Source organism: Rhodotorula toruloides (assembly GCF_000320785.1).
Source record: "Rhodotorula toruloides NP11 unplaced genomic scaffold Scaffold17, whole genome shotgun sequence".
Lineage (NCBI taxonomy): Eukaryota > Fungi > Basidiomycota > Microbotryomycetes > Sporidiobolales > Sporidiobolaceae > Rhodotorula > Rhodotorula toruloides.
In genome coordinates this window covers 451743-473518 of record NW_015622977.1, presented here as the reverse complement: position 1 = coordinate 473518, position 21776 = coordinate 451743, and the positions used below count along the sequence as shown (strand labels likewise).

General features: G+C 63.2%; 8 protein-coding genes across 8 annotated transcripts; 2 read left to right on the top strand and 6 right to left on the bottom strand.

Annotated features, from left to right (window-relative positions):
• Window positions 1-246: 246 nt before the first annotated feature.
• RHTO_02332 (uncharacterized protein) lies at window positions 247-1892 on the top strand (the record flags this gene model as incomplete). The annotated part of the gene is made up of 4 exons (XM_016416009.1): window positions 247-503; window positions 561-651; window positions 712-767; window positions 836-1892. 4 exons carry the CDS (start codon window positions 247-249, stop codon window positions 1890-1892), a joined length of 1461 nt encoding a protein of 486 aa, XP_016272023.1.
• A 70-nt stretch (window positions 1893-1962) lies between these two features.
• RHTO_02331 (leucyl aminopeptidase) lies at window positions 1963-4090 on the bottom strand (the record flags this gene model as incomplete). The annotated part of the gene is made up of 11 exons (XM_016416008.1): window positions 1963-2069; window positions 2128-2276; window positions 2333-2379; window positions 2436-2515; window positions 2578-2808; window positions 2871-2979; window positions 3046-3081; window positions 3138-3151; window positions 3215-3452; window positions 3519-3782; window positions 3839-4090. 11 exons carry the CDS (start codon window positions 4088-4090, stop codon window positions 1963-1965), a joined length of 1527 nt encoding a protein of 508 aa, XP_016272146.1.
• A 414-nt stretch (window positions 4091-4504) lies between these two features.
• RHTO_02330 (ribonuclease III) lies at window positions 4505-6312 on the bottom strand (the record flags this gene model as incomplete). Its single annotated transcript, XM_016416007.1, has 4 exons — window positions 4505-4608; window positions 4665-4772; window positions 4837-5308; window positions 5371-6312. The coding sequence occupies 4 exons, from the start codon at window positions 6310-6312 to the stop codon at window positions 4505-4507; spliced, it is 1626 nt and encodes a 541-aa protein (XP_016272103.1).
• Window positions 6313-6959: 647 nt separating this feature from the next.
• Window positions 6960-7900, top strand: RHTO_02329 (glutamine-fructose-6-phosphate transaminase; the record flags this gene model as incomplete). The annotated part of the gene is made up of 3 exons (XM_016416006.1): window positions 6960-7138; window positions 7284-7473; window positions 7559-7900. 3 exons carry the CDS (start codon window positions 6960-6962, stop codon window positions 7898-7900), a joined length of 711 nt encoding a protein of 236 aa, XP_016272059.1.
• Window positions 7901-9958: 2058 nt separating this feature from the next.
• RHTO_02328 (glutamine-fructose-6-phosphate transaminase) lies at window positions 9959-12640 on the bottom strand (the record flags this gene model as incomplete). The annotated part of the gene is made up of 8 exons (XM_016416005.1): window positions 9959-10300; window positions 10386-10940; window positions 11023-11706; window positions 11807-11964; window positions 12032-12106; window positions 12171-12196; window positions 12262-12479; window positions 12539-12640. 8 exons carry the CDS (start codon window positions 12638-12640, stop codon window positions 9959-9961), a joined length of 2160 nt encoding a protein of 719 aa, XP_016272115.1.
• A 1094-nt stretch (window positions 12641-13734) lies between these two features.
• Window positions 13735-16989, bottom strand: RHTO_02327 (minichromosome maintenance protein 3; the record flags this gene model as incomplete). The annotated part of the gene is made up of 10 exons (XM_016416004.1): window positions 13735-13743; window positions 13807-14011; window positions 14072-14649; window positions 14710-15291; window positions 15350-15875; window positions 15932-16307; window positions 16367-16584; window positions 16650-16762; window positions 16820-16865; window positions 16928-16989. The coding sequence occupies 10 exons, from the start codon at window positions 16987-16989 to the stop codon at window positions 13735-13737; spliced, it is 2715 nt and encodes a 904-aa protein (XP_016272142.1).
• A 405-nt stretch (window positions 16990-17394) lies between these two features.
• On the bottom strand, window positions 17395-20455 carry RHTO_02326 (uncharacterized protein; the record flags this gene model as incomplete). Its single annotated transcript, XM_016416003.1, has 3 exons — window positions 17395-18256; window positions 18313-18454; window positions 18514-20455. The coding sequence occupies 3 exons, from the start codon at window positions 20453-20455 to the stop codon at window positions 17395-17397; spliced, it is 2946 nt and encodes a 981-aa protein (XP_016272163.1).
• Window positions 20456-20943: 488 nt separating this feature from the next.
• Window positions 20944-21735, bottom strand: RHTO_02325 (uncharacterized protein; the record flags this gene model as incomplete). The annotated part of the gene is made up of 2 exons (XM_016416002.1): window positions 20944-21440; window positions 21495-21735. 2 exons carry the CDS (start codon window positions 21733-21735, stop codon window positions 20944-20946), a joined length of 738 nt encoding a protein of 245 aa, XP_016272182.1.
• Window positions 21736-21776: the final 41 nt, after the last annotated feature.

Below are 21776 nucleotides of genomic sequence, written 5' to 3'. Positions count from 1 at the left end.
GAGCGGGGTTCGATTCCCCGTCGGGGAGCATACACTTCTCTTTTTGCCGTCGTCTCTTCTCTTTTAGCTCTTCTTGCCTTCGCTTCCGCTGCTTTTGTCTGACTCGTCTGTGAGGGCAGCCGAACCTTCTACCGCGCCGTCGCAACTCGCTAGTCTTGAGCCTTGTTGGCGCACCCACATCGTCACCAAACGGGCCCCACTTCCTCCTCCTCATCCTCACCGCTTTCACCGTCTCACAGCTCGAGGATGCCCTTCTCCAGCTTCCGCTCACCCGCAATCGACCTAGCCGACTTCCTCCGCTCGCTCGCCGTTCCGCGGGCCTTCTACTCCTCCTCGACACCCGGCACCTCTTCACAGCAAGAACACGAGTGGGAGATCCTCCGGGCGAGACAGGGCGGGACGAAGCGACTTGACTTCTTTGATCATGAGCTGAGTGGACCAGATGGCGCGGTTGCCGTGCTGAGAGCGGTGGAAAAGTCGCCTGGAGTGACTGCTCTTGCGCTGTGGGGCCCTCTCCTCGCTCTCACGATACGATTCTCTGCTCACCTGATTGCCTACAGCTCACAGAACCATCTTGGAGACGATGGGATGCGGGAACTGCTCGTCGGGTTGAAGAGATTACGGTCGAGGGACATTGGCGCGCATCTCGAGGTGCGTTCAGTCGCTTTACCCCTCCAGCAATGCCTCTTACGCACCTTTCGCGTCGTACAGGAGCTCAACCTGTCAGACTGTCGACTGTCGGACGTCTCGCTTCATCTCCTCACACTGCAGGGCGTCGATTTCGAGGCCTTCCTGCCTGAGACTCTGGTCCTGACGTGTTTCGCGCACTTCCCAGCCTCCTACAACCCTCGCCACACCCTCCATCCCTCAAGTCGCTCTACCTGAACTACAACAACATCTCTCTCGGCTGCCAATCGACCCTCACCTCGCTCCCCGAATTCCTCGGCACGACCCTCTCCTCCGCCTCCTGCACCCTCCGCTGCCTCGCTCTCACAAGCAACAGATCCATCGGCACCTCTGGACTCGTCAGCTTACTCTCGCATCTCCGTCTCGCTGCGGGTCCTTCGCAACTTTCGGAACTAAGGCTGTCGGTGACGCGTCTCTCGCCTGAAGCGGCTGAACCGCTCGCTCGATGGCTTGAAGATCCGGACGGCGGCGCGCGGTTGCAGATCCTCGCGCTCAACGCCTGCGGGCTGGGCGAGGTAGGCGTACGAAGGATCGCGCGGAGCGTGATCAACGGAAAGGCTTGCAATTTGCTGCACCTCGAGTGTTTGGCGAATGAGGAGGGCGACGATGAGCGGTGGCAGAGCGTGAATGAGGAGTTGCTCGAGCAGGAGGAAGGGCAGGATTGGAGTGATTGGAAGGAGAGGCTCGAGGAGGCGAAGCGGAGGAACCAGCAGGCGTATCGCGAGACGAGGCTCGCTGCGCTCAGGCTTGTCGGACCGGCGCGCATACTATTCGGCGGCAACGCGGTCGAGGAGGAGAATGGAGACGAGCGGAGCTTCCCCTTCCTCCGACTGCCGATCGAGCTGCAGGTGCACGTCCTGCGCTGCCTCATGCTCCTCCACCCAACTTCCGTCGCGCACCTCTACCCCTCGACGCGTTCGGACGCCGCACCACCTCCAGCGCCCAAAACCCGCCTCCTCTCCGCCCCTCTGACCGAATCCCAATTCCTCCGCCTGATCGCCTACTCCGCCTCGCGCCCGACACTCACAACCTCCCGCCGCATTGCCCTCGCACATCTAGCAGGCTCAGCCCCCTCTCTCAACGGTCCGAGCGGGACAGGAAGCTGGAAGAAGCAGGCTGAAGACCGGGACGCGGGCGATGGGTGGGAAGAGTTCTTCCTGAGGCAGACGGGATGCGACAGGTTCGAGAGGGCGAGTCCGCTATGAGGCGTAACTTATGCACTTTGCAAGCCTATGCGCGAGCGAGAACCCAGCAAGATCTCCTTGTTCTTGTTTTCTACGCCTTCACCGAGCGACGGGCGAACTCGATCAGGGTGCGGACGGGACGACCGGTCATGCCGCCGAGGTTGTAGCCTCCATCGCTGCGCGCAAGGTCCATGACGCCTGTTCCGAAACCCGGGTCAGCGAGTCTCTTGCTAGAGAGGGCAGAATGCCGACGAACCGGCAATGTCGAGGTGAGCCCAGCGGATCAGGCCATCCTGGTTCTCGTTGTCCGAGCCATCGACGATCAGTCCGTCGACAAAGCGCTTGAGGAAGATGGCTGCGGTGCAGGAGCCGCCGAGACGGCCGCCCGTGTTGCACAGGTCCATGCTGTGGTTGCGAGAGCGGGTCAGCGCAAGTCAGGAGGGGAAAACGTGAAATCGCACCCGGTGTAATTGATCTGGGGCATGTAGCCCTCGTCAAGGGGCATGCGCTGCGGCGCGAGGAAGGTCAGCTCGCGGCTCGTAAGGAAGGTTGAAGCGAACTTACCCAGACACGGTCGCGCTCAGCACTGCCGGCGGCGTCGAGCTCGCTCCAGAGCGAGTCGCTGTTGGTAAAGACACCGGTGACTGCGCGCACAACCCGGCGTCAGCTCGAACGGATTTGGTTGAAGGCAAGTGCGTGGACGTACACTGGTTGCCCAGCGCAATCATCATCGCGCCCGTCAGGGTCGCGACATCAACGACCGTGTGAGGCTTGTACTGCGACGAAGCGTAGTAGAGCGCGTCCGCGAGCGCGAGGCGGCCCTCCGCATCGGTGTTGTCGACTTCGATCGTGACGCCGTTCGAGGCAACGACGACGTCGCCCGGCTTGGTGGCCTTGCCGGAGGGCATGTTCTCGGTGAGGGGGATGCAGAGGATGACTGAGGGAGAGTCCGGGAACCAGTAAGCGGGTGAGTCGGAGCAACGAGCGGCTTCGACGCACGGTTGATGGGAATCTTGAGCTTGGCGATAGCCCACGCAGCCGAGAGAGTGGTCGCAGCGCCGCCCATGTCGGCACGCATCTCCTTCATACCCGCGCCGGGCTTGAGCGACTGCAAGGGGACGGGAATGTTTCGTCAGTTGGCGTCGCAGGCGACGGAAACGATGGAGCGCCTTACGATTCCTCCAGAGTCGAAGGTGATGCCCTTGCCGACCTGTTTGAGGCGGAAAAGTCAGTGAAGATCGAGAGCTGAATTTCTACGAGACTAACGAAGGCGAGAGGAGCTGCGAGATGCGGTGCGACAGTCAGCACTGCTGCGACGCCTGAAAGCCGAGTAGAGCACTCACCCTCGTCCTTGTTGGCAGCGCCGTTGTACCGCAGCTCAAGGAAGCGCAGCGGCTCGTCCGACCCGCGCGAGACGGAGATGAATGATCCCATCTTCTTCTCCTCGGCCCACTTGAGGTCGTGCGCCTCCATCGAGACGTTCTCGACGCCCTCGAACTGCTTCTTGGCCGTCTCGCAGAAGATCGTGGGCGTCATGCGGTTCGCGGGCGTCTCCATGAGGACGCGGGCAAAGTTCTGAGCCTACGACGAGGAAGCGAGCGCTGTCAGCGCGAGGCGTCTCGTCTCAAATGAGCGAGCGGCACGCACCTCGCCGTAGACCTTTCCAGTCTCCCAGTCGAGCTGGATCCGTCCCTCCTTCGCCTTCTCGCTCTCAAGCGACGGCTCCGCCTTGTCTCCGAGGAGGCTGATCTCGACCGGCTCAAGCTTAGCCTTGGCCTCGCTCGTGGTCTTGAGGTTCCAGACAAAGTTGGCGAGGGTTGCTCCGACGGCGGCAGAGTGAGGCGAGTCGAGCGGGTCGATCGCGAACGACTTGGACGAGGCGGCCTTGAGCGCGTGCGTCGCGACGGCGGCCTGCGAGCAGAGCGAGTGAGCCTGGTAGCACGGAGGAAGTAGCGAGCGTTGCGCACAGCCCTCCTCGCCTGCTCCTTCAAGGCGTTCTCCTCGCCCTCGCCGCCCTTGCGCTCCTTGGCCTTTCCGACGCCAACAGCGACCACCGTCTTTCCCTGTCCTCCGACATTGTAGAACGTGCGGGTATCCTTGTCCTTTGCGCGCGAGTCCTTCCACAGCTGCGCGACGTCTGCCGCAGCCGATTGAGCGGCAGCCGAGACGAGCGAGTTGTCCTGGACTGCGACGTAGATGTCCTTCGGGGCGGTCGACATGGTGCGGAGTGAGTGTGTGTGCCTCGTTGCGAGTGCTGGCAGGCGTCTGAGCATCCACAGAGCAAAGAGGCGAAGAGCACACGGCGTCCGAACACCAACCACGCGGAGAGCGACTGCTTGCCGACGGCGCAGAAGTATTTTCGATGCAGCGCGGGCGAGCACTCGAGTGGGCTCACAGCACTCGTCAAGGTATCACAAGTGGCAATCAGGCTGATCCGAAGCTCGCCGGAGAGGAAGTGGTGGAGAGCGCATCGAGGAGGAACGGTATGCAAGCAATGGCAGACGGGACGCAATTCATGAGAAGAGATGTACCTCTAAATGCACCCAGCACAAACCTACGAGCATAACGCAGTAACTCCCGCCGCCGCCCTCGTCTAGATAACCCGCCGCTCCCTCCGTCCGCGTCTTCCGCGCTCAACCAAGCTTCTCGTTGCTCGGCGGCATGGGCGAGAGGCTGTTCTGCGCTGCGGCGGCAGCTGCTCGGGCGTTCTTCTCGTTCAACTCGACTTTGGCGTACCCTGCTCGCCCGAACCGTCAGTCAAGTCAAGCGAGGGAAGGAAGGGAAGGGACGCACAGGCTCCGCCGATGAGGGTCAGGGAGATACCGAAGAGGTTGGTCGGGTTGAGCGAGACGTTGAAGATGAGGACCGCGAGGACGATGACGAGCACTTGCTTGACATTGGCTGCGCACACCCGAAACCCATCAGCCGCAAGTCCGAGTCGAAGAGAGAGAACGTCGAGCCGCACCCGCAACAGTCATCGTCAACGCGCTCGTCTTCTTGTTCGCCGTGAAGCTGACAATGTTGAGCCCAAACGCGATCGCGCCGTTGACCGCCAACGCGATGGCCTTGTGGCGGGTCATCTCCGTCGCGCCATAGACCCTGACGCGATCCAACTCTCCACTCCACCATCCGAAGAAGACGCACTGCATGAACGCGAGCGGGCTCATCCGGACGAGGAGGTCGAGCGGGTGCAGCTTGAGTCGGCCGACTTGGACTCGGTTCGTGATGATGGTCTTGAGCGCGGCGAGGAGCGTCCCGAGGAGGGTGAGGATGAAGCCCCAGGCGGTGAACGAGTAGTCCCCGTACGTGGCGAAGGCGACGCCTGCGACGACGGGGAGGAGCGAGAGGTAGGTTTGCCGCGAGTGCCGCTTGCGGAAAAAGACCATCGTGATGAGGATCGTGAAGAGGGGCGTCATCGCGCGGACGACTTGGTGGAACTGCGCGCGTGCGGGCGAGCGTCAGCAAACAACTCCTGAACGAAGACCGGCTCGAAACGCACCGGTACTGAGACGAGGTGCAGACTGAGGTTGCTGACGGCAATGTTGATCGTGTACAGTCCGGAAAACATGACCATGATGCCATTCTCCTTGGTCGTCAGTCGCGCCTGGGTGAAGACGCCCCTCTGGAGCAGGACCTGCGTCCCTATTGTCCCGCTCAACATCTGAATCGCCGTGAGCGTCCAAGGGAAGGGAAAGCCCTGGAGGACGAGTTTGTTGAAGAGCGTCAGGCCGAGGTTGAAGGCGAAGTAGAGCGCGAGCCAGCACGAGGGCGTGTCGAGCGACTGGGCGAGGCGGGACGTGCCCAACACCTGTCGCGACGAGAGGAGACCGTGCGTCCCGACGGAAAAGTTGTGCCCGTGCCCATGCTGGGCGGACCCGCTGCGTGACTTGGACCCAAAGTTGGGCGACGGTGTCCGCGCAAGACTTCGAGGCGTCGAAGTCGAGAACGACATGTCCCCTCCGCCGCCGGCGCTCTCCGGTGCGATCGGGATCGCCGAATGCAGTTGTTTCGGCGGCTCGGTCGGTTCGGGAGGGGATTGCTGCAGGAGCGGAGCGTGGGGCGAGTCGGCGTACGAGGGGTGGATGTGCGAGGGGCTTGTTGGGGGGAACGCGGGAGAGGCGACTGCAAGCGAGTTGCTTCGGCTCAAGGCGGGCGTGTTGTTGTCGAAGCCCCAGGCGGTGGCGGAGGGAGTGTCGACTCCGGCACCACCGTTGGAAGGCGCGGAAGGAACGTAGAGGCTGGAAGGCGGGGCGGCGCGCGAGACGGTCGGCGACTCGTTGTGCGATGCGAACGAGCTTGTCGGGATTTTGGGCGAGGAAGGTTGAGGGAAGGGAGGTCGGCCGTTTGTCGAGGTGGATGAGAGTGGTGCGAAGGGGTCAAAGGTTTGTCGGCGAGGCGGCTCGCGCGATGCGTCGCCGTTTGCGTGTACGGTCGAGGACATGGTGGGCGGCGGATAGGGTGTCTAGCGGAAAGAGAGTTGCTGATCGGCGTGCGGGAAGGCGTGAGGTGCGACGGGAGGAACGGCGTCGTCGTCTACAGGTCGTCGAGGCGAGTGCGGGTCGTTACGAGTCTATACTCGACGGTGCTCGTGCGTGTGGTCTTTGTGCGTCGCTGCTCTGTGACGCGGTACGGTGGGGGTTCGTGCTCCACCTGGCAGGAAGACTGTGCTGAGAACGGGTGCTTCGACAGGTCAGCGGCGGCGTCGGTCCACGCTCGGGGTGGTCGTGGGAGTGTGCGCACCTGTTCTGGCGGGTGACTGGCTCTGCAGAGATAGAGCCGTGAGCGGGAGAGGGTGATCGGAGGTGCGGGAGCGGTGTCGCTGGCGGGAAGCGAGCGCGGTATGAGCGGACGCCGTTCGAGCGGGTTGTTGGAGAGAGTGAGTGGCAGTGAGCAGTGTGAGCGTGTGCAGGTGAGCCCAGCAGTTCCCGCGGTCGTCGAGGAAGAGAAAGCGAGGGACGGAAGAGGAAGAGCGGGCCAGCGCCAGGCCAAGCCGAGAACTCCGCCGCGACGAGACACGAACCAGGCGCGCTGACCCTCTTCCTCTCTCTCGCTCACTCTGCGCACAGCCTGGCAGTCAGATGCGAGCACATGGGCTGCGTGCTGTTGCTGGGCACGCTGTCGAGGCTGTCGAACTCCGCCGCTCGTCCGGAGGCCCCTTGCTCGACGCTGGAGTCGCTCGCTCACGACCCCGACTTCGACTCGCACAGCAGGCGACTCCAGCCAAACGCTGTTGACGTCTGCTCGAGCAGGATAAGGAGGCTAGTCGGGTGCTGTTTGACTCGTCGCCGTCGACTGCGCTCGCTTGCTGCGCTCACTGCGCTTCCTCCTCGACGCTCTCCGACCCGCACCTGCTTTCGTTTCTCACGCCTTGTCCTCCTTCCTCCTTCCGAGCGGCTCATTCCCGCCGCGCAGATGCTGCGACGACGAGTGCATCTTTGTGGGCCAGATCCGCGCGATCTTCCAGCACGACAGCGAGTTCCAGGCGATCGCGCCGATGCTCGCCAAGCAGACGTCGCTCCTCATCATGGGCCGCGGGTACCAGCACGCGACCTGCCTCGAGGCTGCCCTCAAGATCAAGGAATTGAGCTATCTGCACAGTGAGGTCCGTACTTAGGGCATTCCCGGCAGCACGAGACTGTGATCCCCTTCTCACCGTGAACTGACACCCGCACTACCGCGCCGCGCAGGGCATCTTGGCGGGCGAGCTGAAGCACGGCCCGCTGGCGCTCATCGACGAGAGCATGCCCGTGATCCTGGTCATGACGCAGGACTCGATCTACCCGAAGGTGCGGTCGGCGCTGGAGCAAGTGACGGCCCGCAAGGGCGCGCCGATCATCATCGCGAACGACACGGACCCGTCGTTCGACGACGGCAGGCACCGCGTGATCCGCGTCCCGCGCACGGTCGACTGCCTCCAGGGCATCCTCAACATCATCCCGCTCCAGCTCCTCTCGTACCACGTCGCGATCGCGCGCGGGTGCAACGTCGACATGCCCCGCAACCTCGCCAAGTCCGTCACCGTCGAGTAGGCCGCGCGCGCGGTTCAGGTAGTCTCCGCTTCTCGCCGTGCTGTACCTCCCTTTCGTCCTTTCCTTCGCCTCGTTTTGCTCAGCCCTCGCTCTCCCGCTCTCTCTCGCAATGCACACACACAGACACTGTCTCTCTGTCGCTCTCGGGGTCGTTGCAAGGAGAGGGGCGTCGAGGGGGGACGCGGGTGAGCGAGTCGGGCTGGAGGGAGGGCAATGAGGGAGGTGAAAGCCGCTGCCCATGTTGCTGGCTCAGCCTTAACACGATGCTTACGGTGGCACTGCCGTCACTGGGCGCCAGGAGAATGACGGGAGACGAGGACCTGAGGAAGGCAAAGCGGTCCTCTTTCCCAGGCAAATCCCGCCGCTCGCATGTGTCCCCACGGCATGTCCTGTCTGCGCAAATTCAAGTTCAAGATCCCGGCACACTACAAGCACCCAAGGTCAAGCGGCGGCGTCTATGCCACACCAGCTTCATTCCGCCGGTCTCGTAAGACTTGCTTGCCGCGGCGTACGCCGTGACTCAAGCGACATAATGCGAGTTTGGAGTCATGCATGCTGCTCGTTCTTGACGCTCTTGACGCTGAAGGTCGTGACGAGCCCGTTGTTAGCGATCGGCAGGCTTGACTGGGGAGCGAAAGAAGCCAGCCTGCAACTGTGGAAGACGCGAGAGCTGTTGTGAGTGGAAGAAGGCGCCGTTGGCAGGTCGCGAGATGCAGTTGGTGAAGCGGAAGGACAGGAGCCAGGGAAGGAAGGCAGGAGGCTCGTCAGGAGCAGCAGGCAGAGGAAGGAAGCTGTCGAATGCCCAGAGCAAGGTGGATGTGTGGTGTTGCAAGACTGGTGACGCCGGACCAGGTGTTCTGCAGCATTAGCGCCAACTGAGAGACGCAGAGCTTGCATAGAGAGCGAGTAAAGACATCGAGAAGAGGAGGGTAAAAGAAGGGAAGCGGCGAGATGCTTCGAAGCAGGGCGGACAAGCGAAGCGGCTTCGAGACGGGGGACAGCACGGGTGAAGGTAAAGGCTTGAGGGCAAGTCCTTGAGGCTTCACGGGCAAATCTGTAACTCCGGATCCGAGGGCGAGAGCCGGAGCAAGGACTAAGTGCAGAAGCGCCAAAGGAGTCCTCTCGTTGCTCCGCTCGATACGCCTCCTCGAACGCGCATTGAGAGAACGTCGAAAGTGCGGAAGTGATGGCAAGGCTGCCTGGAAGCGTCAGGAGGAGACGCAAACCGACTTCTTCGCCTTGGCCTTCGCAAGCTGTTGCGAGAGCGCCTCGCAGACCCTTGCGCGCATCGTTGGGAGAGCTCGGGGGCGCTGCGCCTACCTCGAATGGCCTAGAAAGCTGCACAGAGGGAGCGTTCGCGAGGAGCAGGAGGGCGTCGCTGCAGAGGAGGTCGACGAGAGGTGCAAAGAATTTCTTTGCACGTCCTCCTGTCGGCGCATTTCCTTCCTCCTCTCGCCTTCGCCACTTGTGTTGAGCAGCCACTTCGTTGAGCTACGGAGCACAAGGCAAGCACAGAGAGCCGCTAGGCGGTCAACCTGTCGTCTCCCAGTCACCATCCAACTCCGTCCTCTGCAACGCTTCCTCCTCCGCCTCCCTCAGCCTCATCGTGCAAGACCTCGCCACATTGACTGTGTCATCTGAGGCATCAGCGAGCTCTGAAGGGAATCAACGACTCCACCAGAGGCTCAGGAGGTCGAGGGGTGCGACGAACAGCCTCCCGCACCCAAGCCGCACCTCGTGCCCAATGCTTGACATCCGGCTCAGCGGGATGTACGGCAATCCCTACGTCGAAGCGACCCAGCTACAATATTCAGTCGAAGTCGTCAAGCGGATCCCTCGCCGCAGCACCTTCACCTTCTCCTCCCCTTCGCCTTCCAGCCCAACTCGCTCACTAGCGTTCGCCTCGATTCCCCTCTCCTTCGAACGACACCGAGAGTGACAGAAAGACAGTGTCTGTGTGCGTGCATTGCGAGAGCGAGAGAGAGGGCGAGGGCTGAGCAAAACGAGGCGAAGGAAAGGACGAAGACTGGAGGTACAGCACGGAGGGGTGCGTCGCGCCTACTCGACGGTGACGGACTTGGCGAGGTTGCGGGGCATGTCGACGTTGCACCCGCGCGCGATCGCGACGTGGTACGAGAGGAGCTGGAGCGGGATGATGTTGAGGATGCCCTGGAGGCAGTCGACCGTGCGCGGGACGCGGATCACGCGGTGCCTGCCGTCGTCGAACGACGGGTCCGTGTCGTTCGCGATGATGATCGGCGCGCCCTTGCGGGCCGTCACTTGCTCCAGCGCCGACCGCACCTTCGGGTAGATCGAGTCCTGCGTCATGACCAGGATCACGGGCATGCTCTCGTCGATGAGCGCCAGCGGGCCGTGCTTCAGCTCGCCCGCCAAGATGCCCTGCGCGGCGCGGTAGTGCGGGTGTCAGTTCACGGTGAGAAGGGGATCACAGTCTCGTGCTGCCGGGAATGCCCTAAGTACGGACCTCACTGTGCAGATAGCTCAATTCCTTGATCTTGAGGGCCGCCTCGAGGCAGGTCGCGTGCTGGTACCCGCGGCCCATGATGAGGAGCGACGTCTGCTTGGCGAGCATGGGCGCGATCGCCTGGAACTCGCTGTCGTGCTGGAGGATGGCGCGGATTTGGCCGGGGAGCTCGTGCAGGCCGTCGATGATCGAGTTGCGGCGCGCCGTCATCGAGAGGCGGTCCTCGCTGAGCTGGATCGCCATCATGACGAGCGCGATGTACTGCGACGTGTACGCTTTCGTCGACGCGACGCCGATCTCGGGCCCGGCGTTGACGTGGATGCCGCAGTGCGACTCGCGCGAGATGGTCGACCCGACGACGTTGACGACGCCGACGTTGAGCGCGCCGCGCTCGAGGCAGTACCGCATCGCGAGGATCGTGTCGGCCGTCTCGCCCGACTGGCTCACAAAGATGCACACGTCGTCGCGGAAGATGGGCGTCTTGCGGTCGAGGAAGTCGCTCGCGAGCTCGACGCTGACGGGGATCTCGGTCAACTCTTCGAAAATCGAGCGGGTCTGCGCGGGCCGGTCCAAGTCAGCAATCGTGAACGTGAGGCGCGGGGCGGCATCCATTTCCGCCCCGAAAAGCGAGACTCACCGCGAGGCACGAGTGGTACGAGGTTCCGCAGGCGACAAAGACGAGGCGGCGGCAGCGGCGGATGACGTGGAGGTAGGCCTTGAGACCGCCGAGGGTGATGGTGTGGGTGTCGAAGTTGACGCGGCCGCGCATCGTGTTGACGACCGACTCGGGCTGTTCGTAGATCTCTTTCTGCATAAAATGGTCAAAGCTTCCCTTCATGATGGCCGCCAACTCAATCTCCAACGTCTCAATCGCCCGGATCGTCGAAACAGTACCGTCGTTCTTGCGCAACCGGTGGATGTGGAACTCTCCCTCGGCGATGTGGGCGATGTCGTCGTCTTCGAGGTAGAGGACGCGCTTGGTGTGCTCGACGATGGCCGAGGCGTCCGAGGCGATGAAGAACTCGATGGGCTGGGGCATGCCGTCGTCGGAGAGGAAGGCGCGGGACTGCGAGCGGACGAGCTTGCCGCCTTGAGGGTTGGCCGGGCCGGGAACGCCGAGGAGACCGTTGGCGGCGCCGGGCGCGGCCGACTCTTCGAGCGCCTTGTCTGCGTCCGCTGCGCCGGCGAACTCGACGTCGACAAAGTCGACCTTGAGCTTCTTCTCCGTCTTGACGCCGATGAGGACGGGCGAACCGCGGCGGGCGACGACGACCTCGTCGGGGTAGTGGATCGACTTGAAGACGAAGGCGAAAGCTCCCTCCTGCGTACGAGAGCGGCAGTCAGTAATCGGTACGAGCGAGCGCAGACAGCAGCCCTCTGCAGGAGAACGGGGCAGCGCGACAAAGGAAGACTCGACGCACAAGCTCCATGATGACACTCTTGATGAGTGCAGTGAAGCTGATCTGCTTTCCCTTCTGCGAGTCGTAGAGGTACTTGGCGAGGACGGCGGCGACCTCGGTGTCGGTGTCGGTCTGGAACTTGAAGCCACGCTTCTCGAGGACGAGGCGGAGCTCTTTGTCTGCCGGCGTGCGAGGTCGGGTCAGCTTCACGCGCGGGAGAGCGCAGAGAAGGGTACGCGGACGAACAGTTGGTGATGATGCCGTTGTGGACAACCGTGAACTCCTTCGTGGGGTCCGACATGTGAGGGTGGCAGTTGGTGGCTGCGCGCGAACCGGGTCAGCGAGAGTTCCGGGGTGTCGGATCAGCCGGAGTAAGTGAACGAACTCGAAGGAACACCGTGCGTCGCCCACCTGCGCAAGGAACGATCGTCAGCGCGCCTTGTAAGTAACTCAACCCCTCACCATCCGCGCCTCACCTCGTGTGCGCAATGCTAGTCTGGCTAACATAGCTCTTGTCCATGTCGATCGGCGCCGTCATGCACTTCTCCTTGAGCATCGAGACCTTTCCGACCTCCTTAAAGATGTACGGCTCGTTCGGGTCGTCGCCTTCGATTTCGAGGCCGGCAGAGTCGTAGCCGCGGTACTCCATGCGTTGGAGACCGTTCAGGAGCGTCTCGAGGACGAAGCGGCGGTCCTGGGGGCGGAGAAGCAGGTGAGCGGTGGCGCATGGAGGACGGGAGGGGGGAGACGCACACGCTCGCAGAGAAACGAGGCATAGGCGAAGATGCCGCACCTGCCGGATGGTGAATGGTCAGCTCTCTCTTCGAGAACGATCGCAAGCAAAAGCGCGTACATGGTTCAGGGAAGGAAGGTAGAGGGAACTGCGGGTGGAGAGGAAGCGACGTCTGGTCAGTATGCAAGTTCGCCAGCACCTTCAACTGCACTTGTCAGCCCTCCTCCTCCTCGCAGTTCTGCTCCTGCTGCACAAACGCGCGAACCCATCCAACCACGCCACCTTTCTCCCCGCTCCCCCCGCTGAGCGAGCAAGTCGCATCGAATCCCCTCGAGTGAGCGAGAGTACGCCCGCCGTAAGCCTTCTTCCCATGCGCCAGTCACATCCCTCGATCTCGCCGTCCCACGCGAAGCCACCTTCCTCGACACCGACACCCGCAGAACCCCCGTTTCAGCTCGCACCGCGCACCGAGCCCTCTCCGTCCTCCAGAGTCGCGCAGGAGACGCCTAATCCCTCGCATCTGTCCCTGCATCCATTCGCGAGTGTCCACTGCGCCCTTGAACGCCGTCGAGTGACGGGCGGAGATGCCGTTGAGCGATGCGGGACGATCCCCTCCTTCGCTCGTCCGTCGTCGCGCGTGCCATTCGAAGCGAGCGATGTCGACTGATCGTGACTCACGTGGTGCTGGGGAGATTGGACGCGTCGAGCGTGCACGAGGCGAGTCGGAGGGAAAGGGAGGCGGAGAGGGGTGGTCGACGGCAAGTGCGAGGAGTGCGCGGCTTGTCCGGGTTGTGTGGGTGTGTGCGTGCGAGTGAGCGTGTCTTGTAGCTTTGTAGCAGTCGTAAGCTTATGCGCTGACGACGAGCACGAGCACGAGCAAGTTGGCTTGTTGAGTGAGAGCGACGCCTTCCCGCTCGAGCACCCTTCACCGCCTCGCTTCCTCGTACGCACGCGGGACAGGAGCCACAACAACAAGCGAGGCAGTGCAACGGCAGCGGAGATCCGGCCGACTGCTCTCCTACTACTGACGAGCGACCCACAACAGGTCTGCGGCGACGGATCAAAGTACATGGCGAGCGACGACAGACTACAGTACAGGCACTACTGGCGACGGCGAGAGAACCCTGGAGGAAACGCGGAGGACAGCCGAAAGGCGAGGCGAGACGAGGAGGAGGACGGAGGGATACAAGGCGACGAGGCGACGAGGAGGGCGTGCTTAGAAGTACTGCAGCAACGAGGAACGTCGTCAGCGAGCGTGCAAGAGCAGCAGGAAGACCGGCGAACGCACGAGTACCCCGCTGTGGAAGGTGATGACCGAGTCGTCCTGCTCCGACAGCGCCTCGAGGATCTGCTCGACCTCGGCGCGGCCGAACAGCTGGTCGACGGCGAGGTCGGCGTTGAGCGGCTCCATCAGCTGCCCGAGCGAGATCTCGTCTTGGTCCTTGAACGTCGCCTTGCGCACGGCCGCCAGTCGCTGCTGGAAGAGCTTGAACCTGCGATCGCGAGCCGAGTCAGCGACCACGTCGAGAACGAAAGCAACCTGCGCGACGCACCTGGCTGGCTCGAGTCCACCCTGCGCAGGCAGATCAGCCTGGGCGACCTTCTCAGCCTGCTCGACAGCCGGGACAGGCGGAGGCGTCGGCGTTCCCGCCGCAGCCTGCTCGTCCTCGTCCTCCTCCATGCGCTGCTGACCCTGCTCAACCATCATCCAGTCTCCCTCGCCCTCCGCCTCGACTGCCGCCGGACTCGGACTCGCGCTCCCAGCCCTCGCGCTGCCCGCCCTCGCACCCCTCGCGGGGTTCGCCCTCGTGCCCTTCTTCCTAGCACTCCCAGGCATCTCCATCCTCTTCGGCCCGCGCCCATCGTCCTCATCATCACTGCTGCTCTCGCCCTCGTCCTCGTCCGAGTCCTCCTCGTCCGACCCCTTGTCGCCCCGCTTGGGCTTGTTCAACCTCCGCCGCTTCGACTTGGGCTTCGAGGCTTTGACGACCTCCTTGTAGAGCGCGTAGCGGAGGATCTCTTCCGCTGCTTCGGCGTCTTCGATGAGGATGTCGGGCGAGATGCGCGCCTTGGCGTGCGCGGTCGAGAGACGGATGAGCGTCTCGAGCGCGCGGACGGTCATGGGCGAGGTCTGCGACAGCGTGAGGCTGTCAGTCGATTTCGGCTACTGAAGGGACAACGCGGAACGCACCCTCTTCTGGTTCGGTCCCGCATCGTCGTTGCGCAAGTTCGTCCAGGCCTTGGTGATGCATTCGGACGCCTCGGGCGTGAGGACCGGCTGAACGTGCGACTTGGCGAACTGGATGTACTTCTTGACGAACTGGATCGTCAGGACGTCCGGCGGGACAGTCTCCTTCTTCCCTCCGCGCTTCTTGACGACCTTGGGCGCGATCCCTCCGTGCAAGAGCTCGTTGTACTTCTCGAACGGCGAAGTCTTGGCCGGTCCACCCGCATTCGCAGCCGGCTGCTCCGTCCCGACGCTCAAGTGCTGCTCAAGCGAGTCGACAGCCGGCGCGCCCGGCTCGAGTCCAGGCTGGACATAGCGGTGCATGCGCAAGACATGCTCCGAGATCTGCCGGTCGCGCTGCTCGTCCGCCTCGTCCGTCACGATGAAGAGCAAGTCGAAACGAGACAGGAGCGAGTCGGGCAAGGCGATGTTCTTGTGCGGGTCCTTGTGGACGTCGTATTGGCCGTAGATCGGGTTGGCGGCGGCGACGACCGAGCAGCGCGCGTTGAGCGACGTGTGGATGCCGGCCTTGGCGATCGTAACGGTCTGCGGGCGCTCGACAGGGTGAGCGAGCGAGCGAGGGAAAGAGACAGCTTCGCCGCACCTGCTGCTCCATGACCTCGTGGATGGCGACACGGTCCACCTCGGACATCTTGTCAAACTCGTCGATGCAGACGACGCCGCGGTCAGCAAGGACCATAGCACCCGCCTCGAGTCGACGCTCGCCCGTCTCCTTGTCCGTCGTGACGGCGGCAGTCAATCCGACTCCGGACGAACCACGACCGGTCGTGGCAATGGCGAGAGGAGCGGTGTTGAGGACGAAGCGGAGCATCTGAGACTTGGCGGTCGAGGGGTCACCGACCATGAGGACGTTGATGTCTCCACGCAAGTGGGTGCCGTTCGGGAGGTTCTTCTCGACACCGCCGAGGAGGAGGAGGAGGATCGCCTGCTTGATGTAGTCTGAGCCATAGATCGAGGGAGCGAGCGACTTCCAGAGCAGCTCGTAGACGTCCTTGCGCTTGGCGACCTTGCGGATCTCGCGCTCGTCGTCCGTGCTAATGGTTTGCTGGGCGATGCCTGCGCGGGCCTTGGCGGAGAGAAGGACGACGTGGTTTGCAACGATGAGGGTCCTGCAAGGGTCTTGCGTCAGCCAACGAGAGAGACACTCCAGTCGAGGCCGACTCACTTGAAGTGCGCGCTGCCGCTTGCTCCGCCACCGAGACTGCGATAGACGCCGACAATCTGCAAGCGATCTCCAGGCTTACACCTATCGACAAGATCGTCCTCCATGACGACCTCGACGCTGCGAGGAAGCTGTCCAGCCGGCGCGCGCTCCGGCATCTCCTGGATCGAAATCATCTGGTGGTCCATGAAGGTCGAGAGGCCGTGCTCGATCTCGAGAGGGTTGCCGTCGGCGTCGGTCTGGGGGTAGGCGGAGGAGGAGACCGGCGCGCCGGACGCAGCGGCCGAGGAGAGGCGGTCGGTATAGAGGCGCGTGTGGAAGTTGGTCGTCGTCGGGCAGTAGTGGACCGACTGCTGCATCTTTGGTCGGACGAGGTTGCCTGCGTACATGTGTCAGTCAGCTACGAGCTCGCAACACGATAGTACGAGGCAAACGCACAGCGCGTGACGATTCCCTCCATGCAGACCATCTTGCCGAGCTTGTCGCTGCGCAAGGTTCGCGGCGTCGTGTGATGCTCGCCGAACGATCCCTTGAAGCCGACGTAGAAGGTGTCCTGCTTAACGGATTCGGCCATCCGGTCGCCAGCCTGATTGACCGCCATGTCCTTCAAAGCCGCGTCTGCCGCCGGAAGCCACGCTGCCGGTTCCTTCAGCAAGCTGCGGACGTGTAGCCTGTGTCAACATCGCTGTTGGCGTAGCTTCCTGAGGGAACGCAAGCGCACCCGTCGCAGAACTCGCGGTCGTAGTCTCGCAGGTCGTCGAGGTTGACGATCAACCGCCTCTCCTGCGCGTCCAGCATCTTCTTCACGGACGAGCGGTAGTGCATGCTCATGCGCTGTGCATATCAGGGTCAGCATCGCGCCGAGAGGAGGAGCGAGGAGGGGGAACGGACCTTTGCCGCCTCTGAGCCGGCGTCGAGGTCGAGGAACTCGGTGAAGCTGCGTGCAGACGGTCGAGTGAGCTCAACAGCAGACTGGAGAGTGGTCTGCATGGCACGCACCGGCGAGTACGGGTCGCGAGCTGGTCATCTTGGAGCGGGGGCAGTCCAGCGAAGTCTGCCATGATGGGGGTGTCGCGGGGCGGCGGGACAAAGAATGAGGGCGAGTAGCAGCTAATCAGAGAGCACTTGGGGTGTGTAGCCTGGCCAGCAAGCCTTGTGCGCGGTGAGAGAGTGTGCGGAAGAGGGAGACCTCGAGGACGCGCCGTGTCGCAACGCGAGCGGCGCGTTCGAGCAGGTCGCGAAAATCCCAAGTCCTTGAGGGGAGCTGTGGGAGAGCTGGGATAGTCTACTAGATACAGTCGACGACGAGCACGAACGAAGCGAGACGAGCGGGCGAGAACAGAGGTGGAATACAGATCCGGTTGTAATGCAAGGAATAGACGAACGGAGGGACAGTTCCTGCTGTCCTCGTCGAGGGTATCGTCATGATATACTGACTCGTAGAGTGTCTGTCCACCTTGGCTCGCTCACGCCGCCTCCTTGTACAGGACGACCTTGGCGAGCTGCTCGCGCACCTTCTCAAACTCGCTCATCTCGCCCTCGCCCCACCGCCGCTTCCTGTCCATCGTGTAGCCCGCCAGGACCCACCCGCGAGCCGAGGGAGACTCGACTTCGGCGACGGGGAGGAGGATGCCGCTTGCGAAGCCGCCCTTGGCTGCTTCGCGCATCGCCGGCGAGGCGGAGGAGCTTGCGGCTGGCGAGCGGTAGAGCAGGCCTCCTTCCGGTGCACGCAGTGCGCGGAGGTGCAGAGAAGGGTCGAACGAGGCGTTGGCGTCGGGCGGGAGGTTGTGCGCGGCGATGAGCTCGAGGGAGGGCGAGCCGGAGACCGAGGGTGCGGGCGGGCACGACGACGTGTCGAGCGAGACGAGGTAGACAAGCGCGAGGTCGAGCTTGTCGGCGAGAGAGGTGCAGGCGGCGGCGAAGATGGACGAGGCGGGTGTCGAGGCGAGCATTGGGGGAAGGCCGTACGAGGAGAGAGGGGACGAGGCGGGCGGTTCAGGCAAAGGTCCAGATGGCGCAGGCGTCGGCGCCCGGTCCCGCTCGTCGACTGAACCTCGCCGGCTGACCGAGTTGTAGTCGACATAGCCGCCGTCGTATCCACCAGCGCCGGCGTCGAAAGAGACCTTCTTGGCGTGACTGTCGGAACGCGTGCGGCCCATGTTCGCCGAGGCCTGTTGCGCTGCTGCAGCACTGGCGGCCGAGTGAGCATGCGAGGGTCGCCGACTGCCGCCAGAGGACGAGACGGAACCGCGACGAGCAAAGTTGTGCTTCTCGCGCTCGCGCAAGAACTGCTCGATCTCGCGGGTGATCTCGCTTGCGAGCGAGCGGCTGCAGAACGACCGTGTCAGGCGATCAACCGACTCGCAGCGAGAGGCGGAACACACAGCTTGGCCTTCTCGCTCGAGCCGAACTTGGACATCCGCGGCCAGTCGTCCAGCAGCGCAATCGTACCAATCGCGATTCGTCCGCCTGCTTCTTCCTCGAGATGCGCGAGGTTGGGCAGCGAAGGAGCGAAGATGGGCATGCCTGCGGAAACGATTCGAATCAGTTTCAGGAGAAAGAGCTGAGTAGTCTCGGGTACTCACCAGCATAGAAGCGGATCCCAAGGCCAGGTTTCGCAGCGTTCGAGGGGCCGTAAATCGGATTCGAAGCGCTCGAGCAGATGACCTCGTTGTGCCGCCACCGCCAGTCGCGCTCAGTGTCTGCAATGACGAGCCCTCGCTCACCGTTGAGGAGGACATGGGCGTCAAGGGCGTGAGTGAGAGGGAAGGAGGTGATTCGAGCGGGGAGGTTGACGGATGCGAGGAGGGTGACGGAGCTGGAAGGAGAAGAGGAGGAAGGGAAGAGGGTAATGATGGCGGCTTTGGGCGCAGGCTTGAAGAGCGCTGGTGAGCCGAGAGGAGCGTAAAGGGCGCGGTGGAGAAGCGAGACAAGGGCCGGATGGTTGCGCAAGCTGACGGCGGACAAGCCGTCGACGACGGGGCTGGCGGGAAGACTGGAGAGACCACGGCTCGAGTAGGTTGGCATTGAAGGCGAGGCGTGCGATGCTCCGTAGGTCGGGAAGACTGAAGGGGCGGCAAAAGGGTGCTGAGACTTTGCTGGAGAGTGCGAGTAGATCGTCGACGGTGCAGTCGAAGCGTTGGACTCGCGTCTGCCTGAGCCTGTTGACGAGGTAAAGTGGGCGAGCGAGTCCCGGTGGCCGCTCGACCACGATTCGACGGACGAGCCGGCGCTAGGACCGAAAGAGGCGGCGAAGGAGGGAGGCTGGGCGGGAGCGGGAGTCCCGGGGAGGAGGTAGGTCTCGCCAAGGAGGTCAAGTTGCGCGATGACCCTTTCTCGGATGTGCGTAACGGGCGAGAGGTGGAGAGGGGCGGGAAAGTGACCCGCTTCGTACGGCGAGAGTTTCGACGTGTCGACAGGCTGGCCTCGGGAAGGAAACGCGGTCGAGATGGACGAGGAAGGCGAGATGGGCGGGAATGGCGAATCCTCGATGTCCAGCTGGCCGGCAGCGTACGCCTGCTCAAAGTCCTTCCACGTCTTTGGCACGAAGTCTGCCGGCGTGTGACTGTCGATTTTGCCCGTTCGCCGACTGCCCGCGTCCGCACTCTCCCTCCGCGGCCGATTGAGGTCGAGTGTCTCGCTGCCCTTCAGCGGCACCATGGGCAGCTCGTCGCTGGCATCTCCGCTTCCTCGCCGGCCACTCAGATTTCGCACGCCGTCGTTGATGATGCGGAACGCCTTGACGCGACGGACGAGGCTCTTCTCGTCCCGCAAGTCTCGCTCGCGCGCTCTCCGCGCTCGTTCTGCTGCTGCCGCCTCGTCACCCGCTTGTGGAGGAGCGGTGATGACGACTCGCTTCCGCTGAGGAGGCGGAGGAGTCGTGAGGAGGAGGAGCTGGACGTCAAGAGGGATGGGAGGTTCGTAGGTGATCCGGGCGGAGCGGGGTTGGCCATTCGGCGGCGCGGCTTTGTAGGCTGGAGCGAGTCCGCCGGATTGTGATGTATCTTGTCGAGTGATGGTCGAGGTCGAAGCGGCAGAAGACAGTGAAGGCGGAGGAACAGGCGAACGAGCGGCGAGACCGGGAGGAAGGGCGAACGGGCGCGGTGCTGGCGGTGCGCCTGCGCTGCCCGTCGACGACGAACTCAGTCGCGATGCGAGCGAGCTTGGCCGGTGTGAGAGCGTCGGACGGATGACCCGTTGCTCCGAAAGGTGGCCGCTGCGGACGATTCCATCTCCGCTCTCCACTCGTCCTTCGCCGACGGGCTCGCCCAGCTTGAGCGCTGGCGTCCGCCCAAACGTATACGCCTCGAGCACGTCTCGCTCGTGCCCTGCCTCACCCGCCAACCAATGTCCAACCGCGCCCTCGCCGACCTCCTCGCCATGCGACGAGCGAGTGTCGTCTGCCAGGTGTTCCTGTTCGAGTGCCCGGTCGTCCGCGGGGTGCGGCGCCTCGCCTGTACCCTGTGCAGGTCTGTTGGACATGACAAGCGGATCAGGCTGCTCTGGCGAAGCGTCGGACTCGAGCATGTCGAGCGCGCAACGAGCGAGAGAAGCGAGTTGGAGGGAACCAAGCCGCAGAGTGACGGCGCGGAGAGCGAGACAATCGACTCTAGAACCCGCTCACTGAACAAGGTTCTTCGACGCTGGTTCGCCGAGCACGGAAGGCACCGCGTCTCATCTCGCCAGCCAAACCGGCTTCCGCTGCGACTGCGGAACGCTCCTTCTTCCTGTGCTCGCCGGCGCTGACGCTCGTTGCTCGTCGCTTCTGGAGGTCTATCGACGACACGACGACGCAATGAGGAGGACAGTCGCATGCGACCAGTGAGAGGCGACGAGTCGGGCGACGTGGAAACAAGCTGATCGACATCCTTGTCCACCTTCTCGCGGCCGATGCACGCGTCTGAAGCATGTCCCGCTGGCCGAACGAGTCTGCACGAGGGCAGGACGGACTCGGCAGCGTCCTCGGCGGACGCGTGCATCGGAGTGGGCGTCGAAGCGTCTCCGTCGTTGCGGCATCAAGTCGACTCGATAACTCGCCATGCTCGTCCCGCCAGCTGCACCGTATCGCCTTCTGCATACTCTTGCGCGCCGTCTAAAGTCGGCAGAAGCCGTCCAGCCCCGTTCGCGCAGACGACTTGCCAAATGCCCTCCTTCCTCTCGCGCCTAACCACGCCAAACCCCTCCGCTCCGTCTACCATGCCTAACTCGTAGTCTCCGACTCGTCCGACGAATGCTTTTCCGTCCGCCTCGTCACCCACGGACTCGAAAATGACGATTCGGGGCGGTCCGTCGTCCTGCGAGAGAGGCAATCTCCGCCAGACCTCCTCGTACTGGGCGACCTTGCCCGTTTCCGGGTTCTCCATCTCGCCGCGCTCTAGTACGTCGCCGTTCGTGAGCGTCTCAAAGCTTCCTTCGTCTGGCGGAGTGTCTGGCGGCGGAGAGTTTCGAGAGCGGGTTGAAGAGGCGGGTCGTCGAGAGTCGATGACCGGTGTGAAGCGGGCTCGAGGGCGGTCTGAAGCACTGTTGATTAGCGCGAGAGCGTCGACGAGCGCGCAGGAAGACGCACCTTCGCCTGGTCGAGGTGCAAGCACCTCCTTCCACCCAGCGGTAGCCCAAGTCACCTCGCAGTCGCCTTCGCCTGCCTTTGCCTGTCTCTGCAGTCCACCTGCAAAGTTGACCTGTCGCCGCTTGACCCGTAAGTCGAGGAAGAAGCCGCTGCGACCTTGGACCACCAGCACGTCCTCGTCCGCCGTCGGTGGATCGGGCGGCCAGCGTAGTGACAGCCTGATCGACACAAGCGGGTCCATAGCACGCTCTGCGGGTGGTATTAGCTCTCACAGCGTTGCGG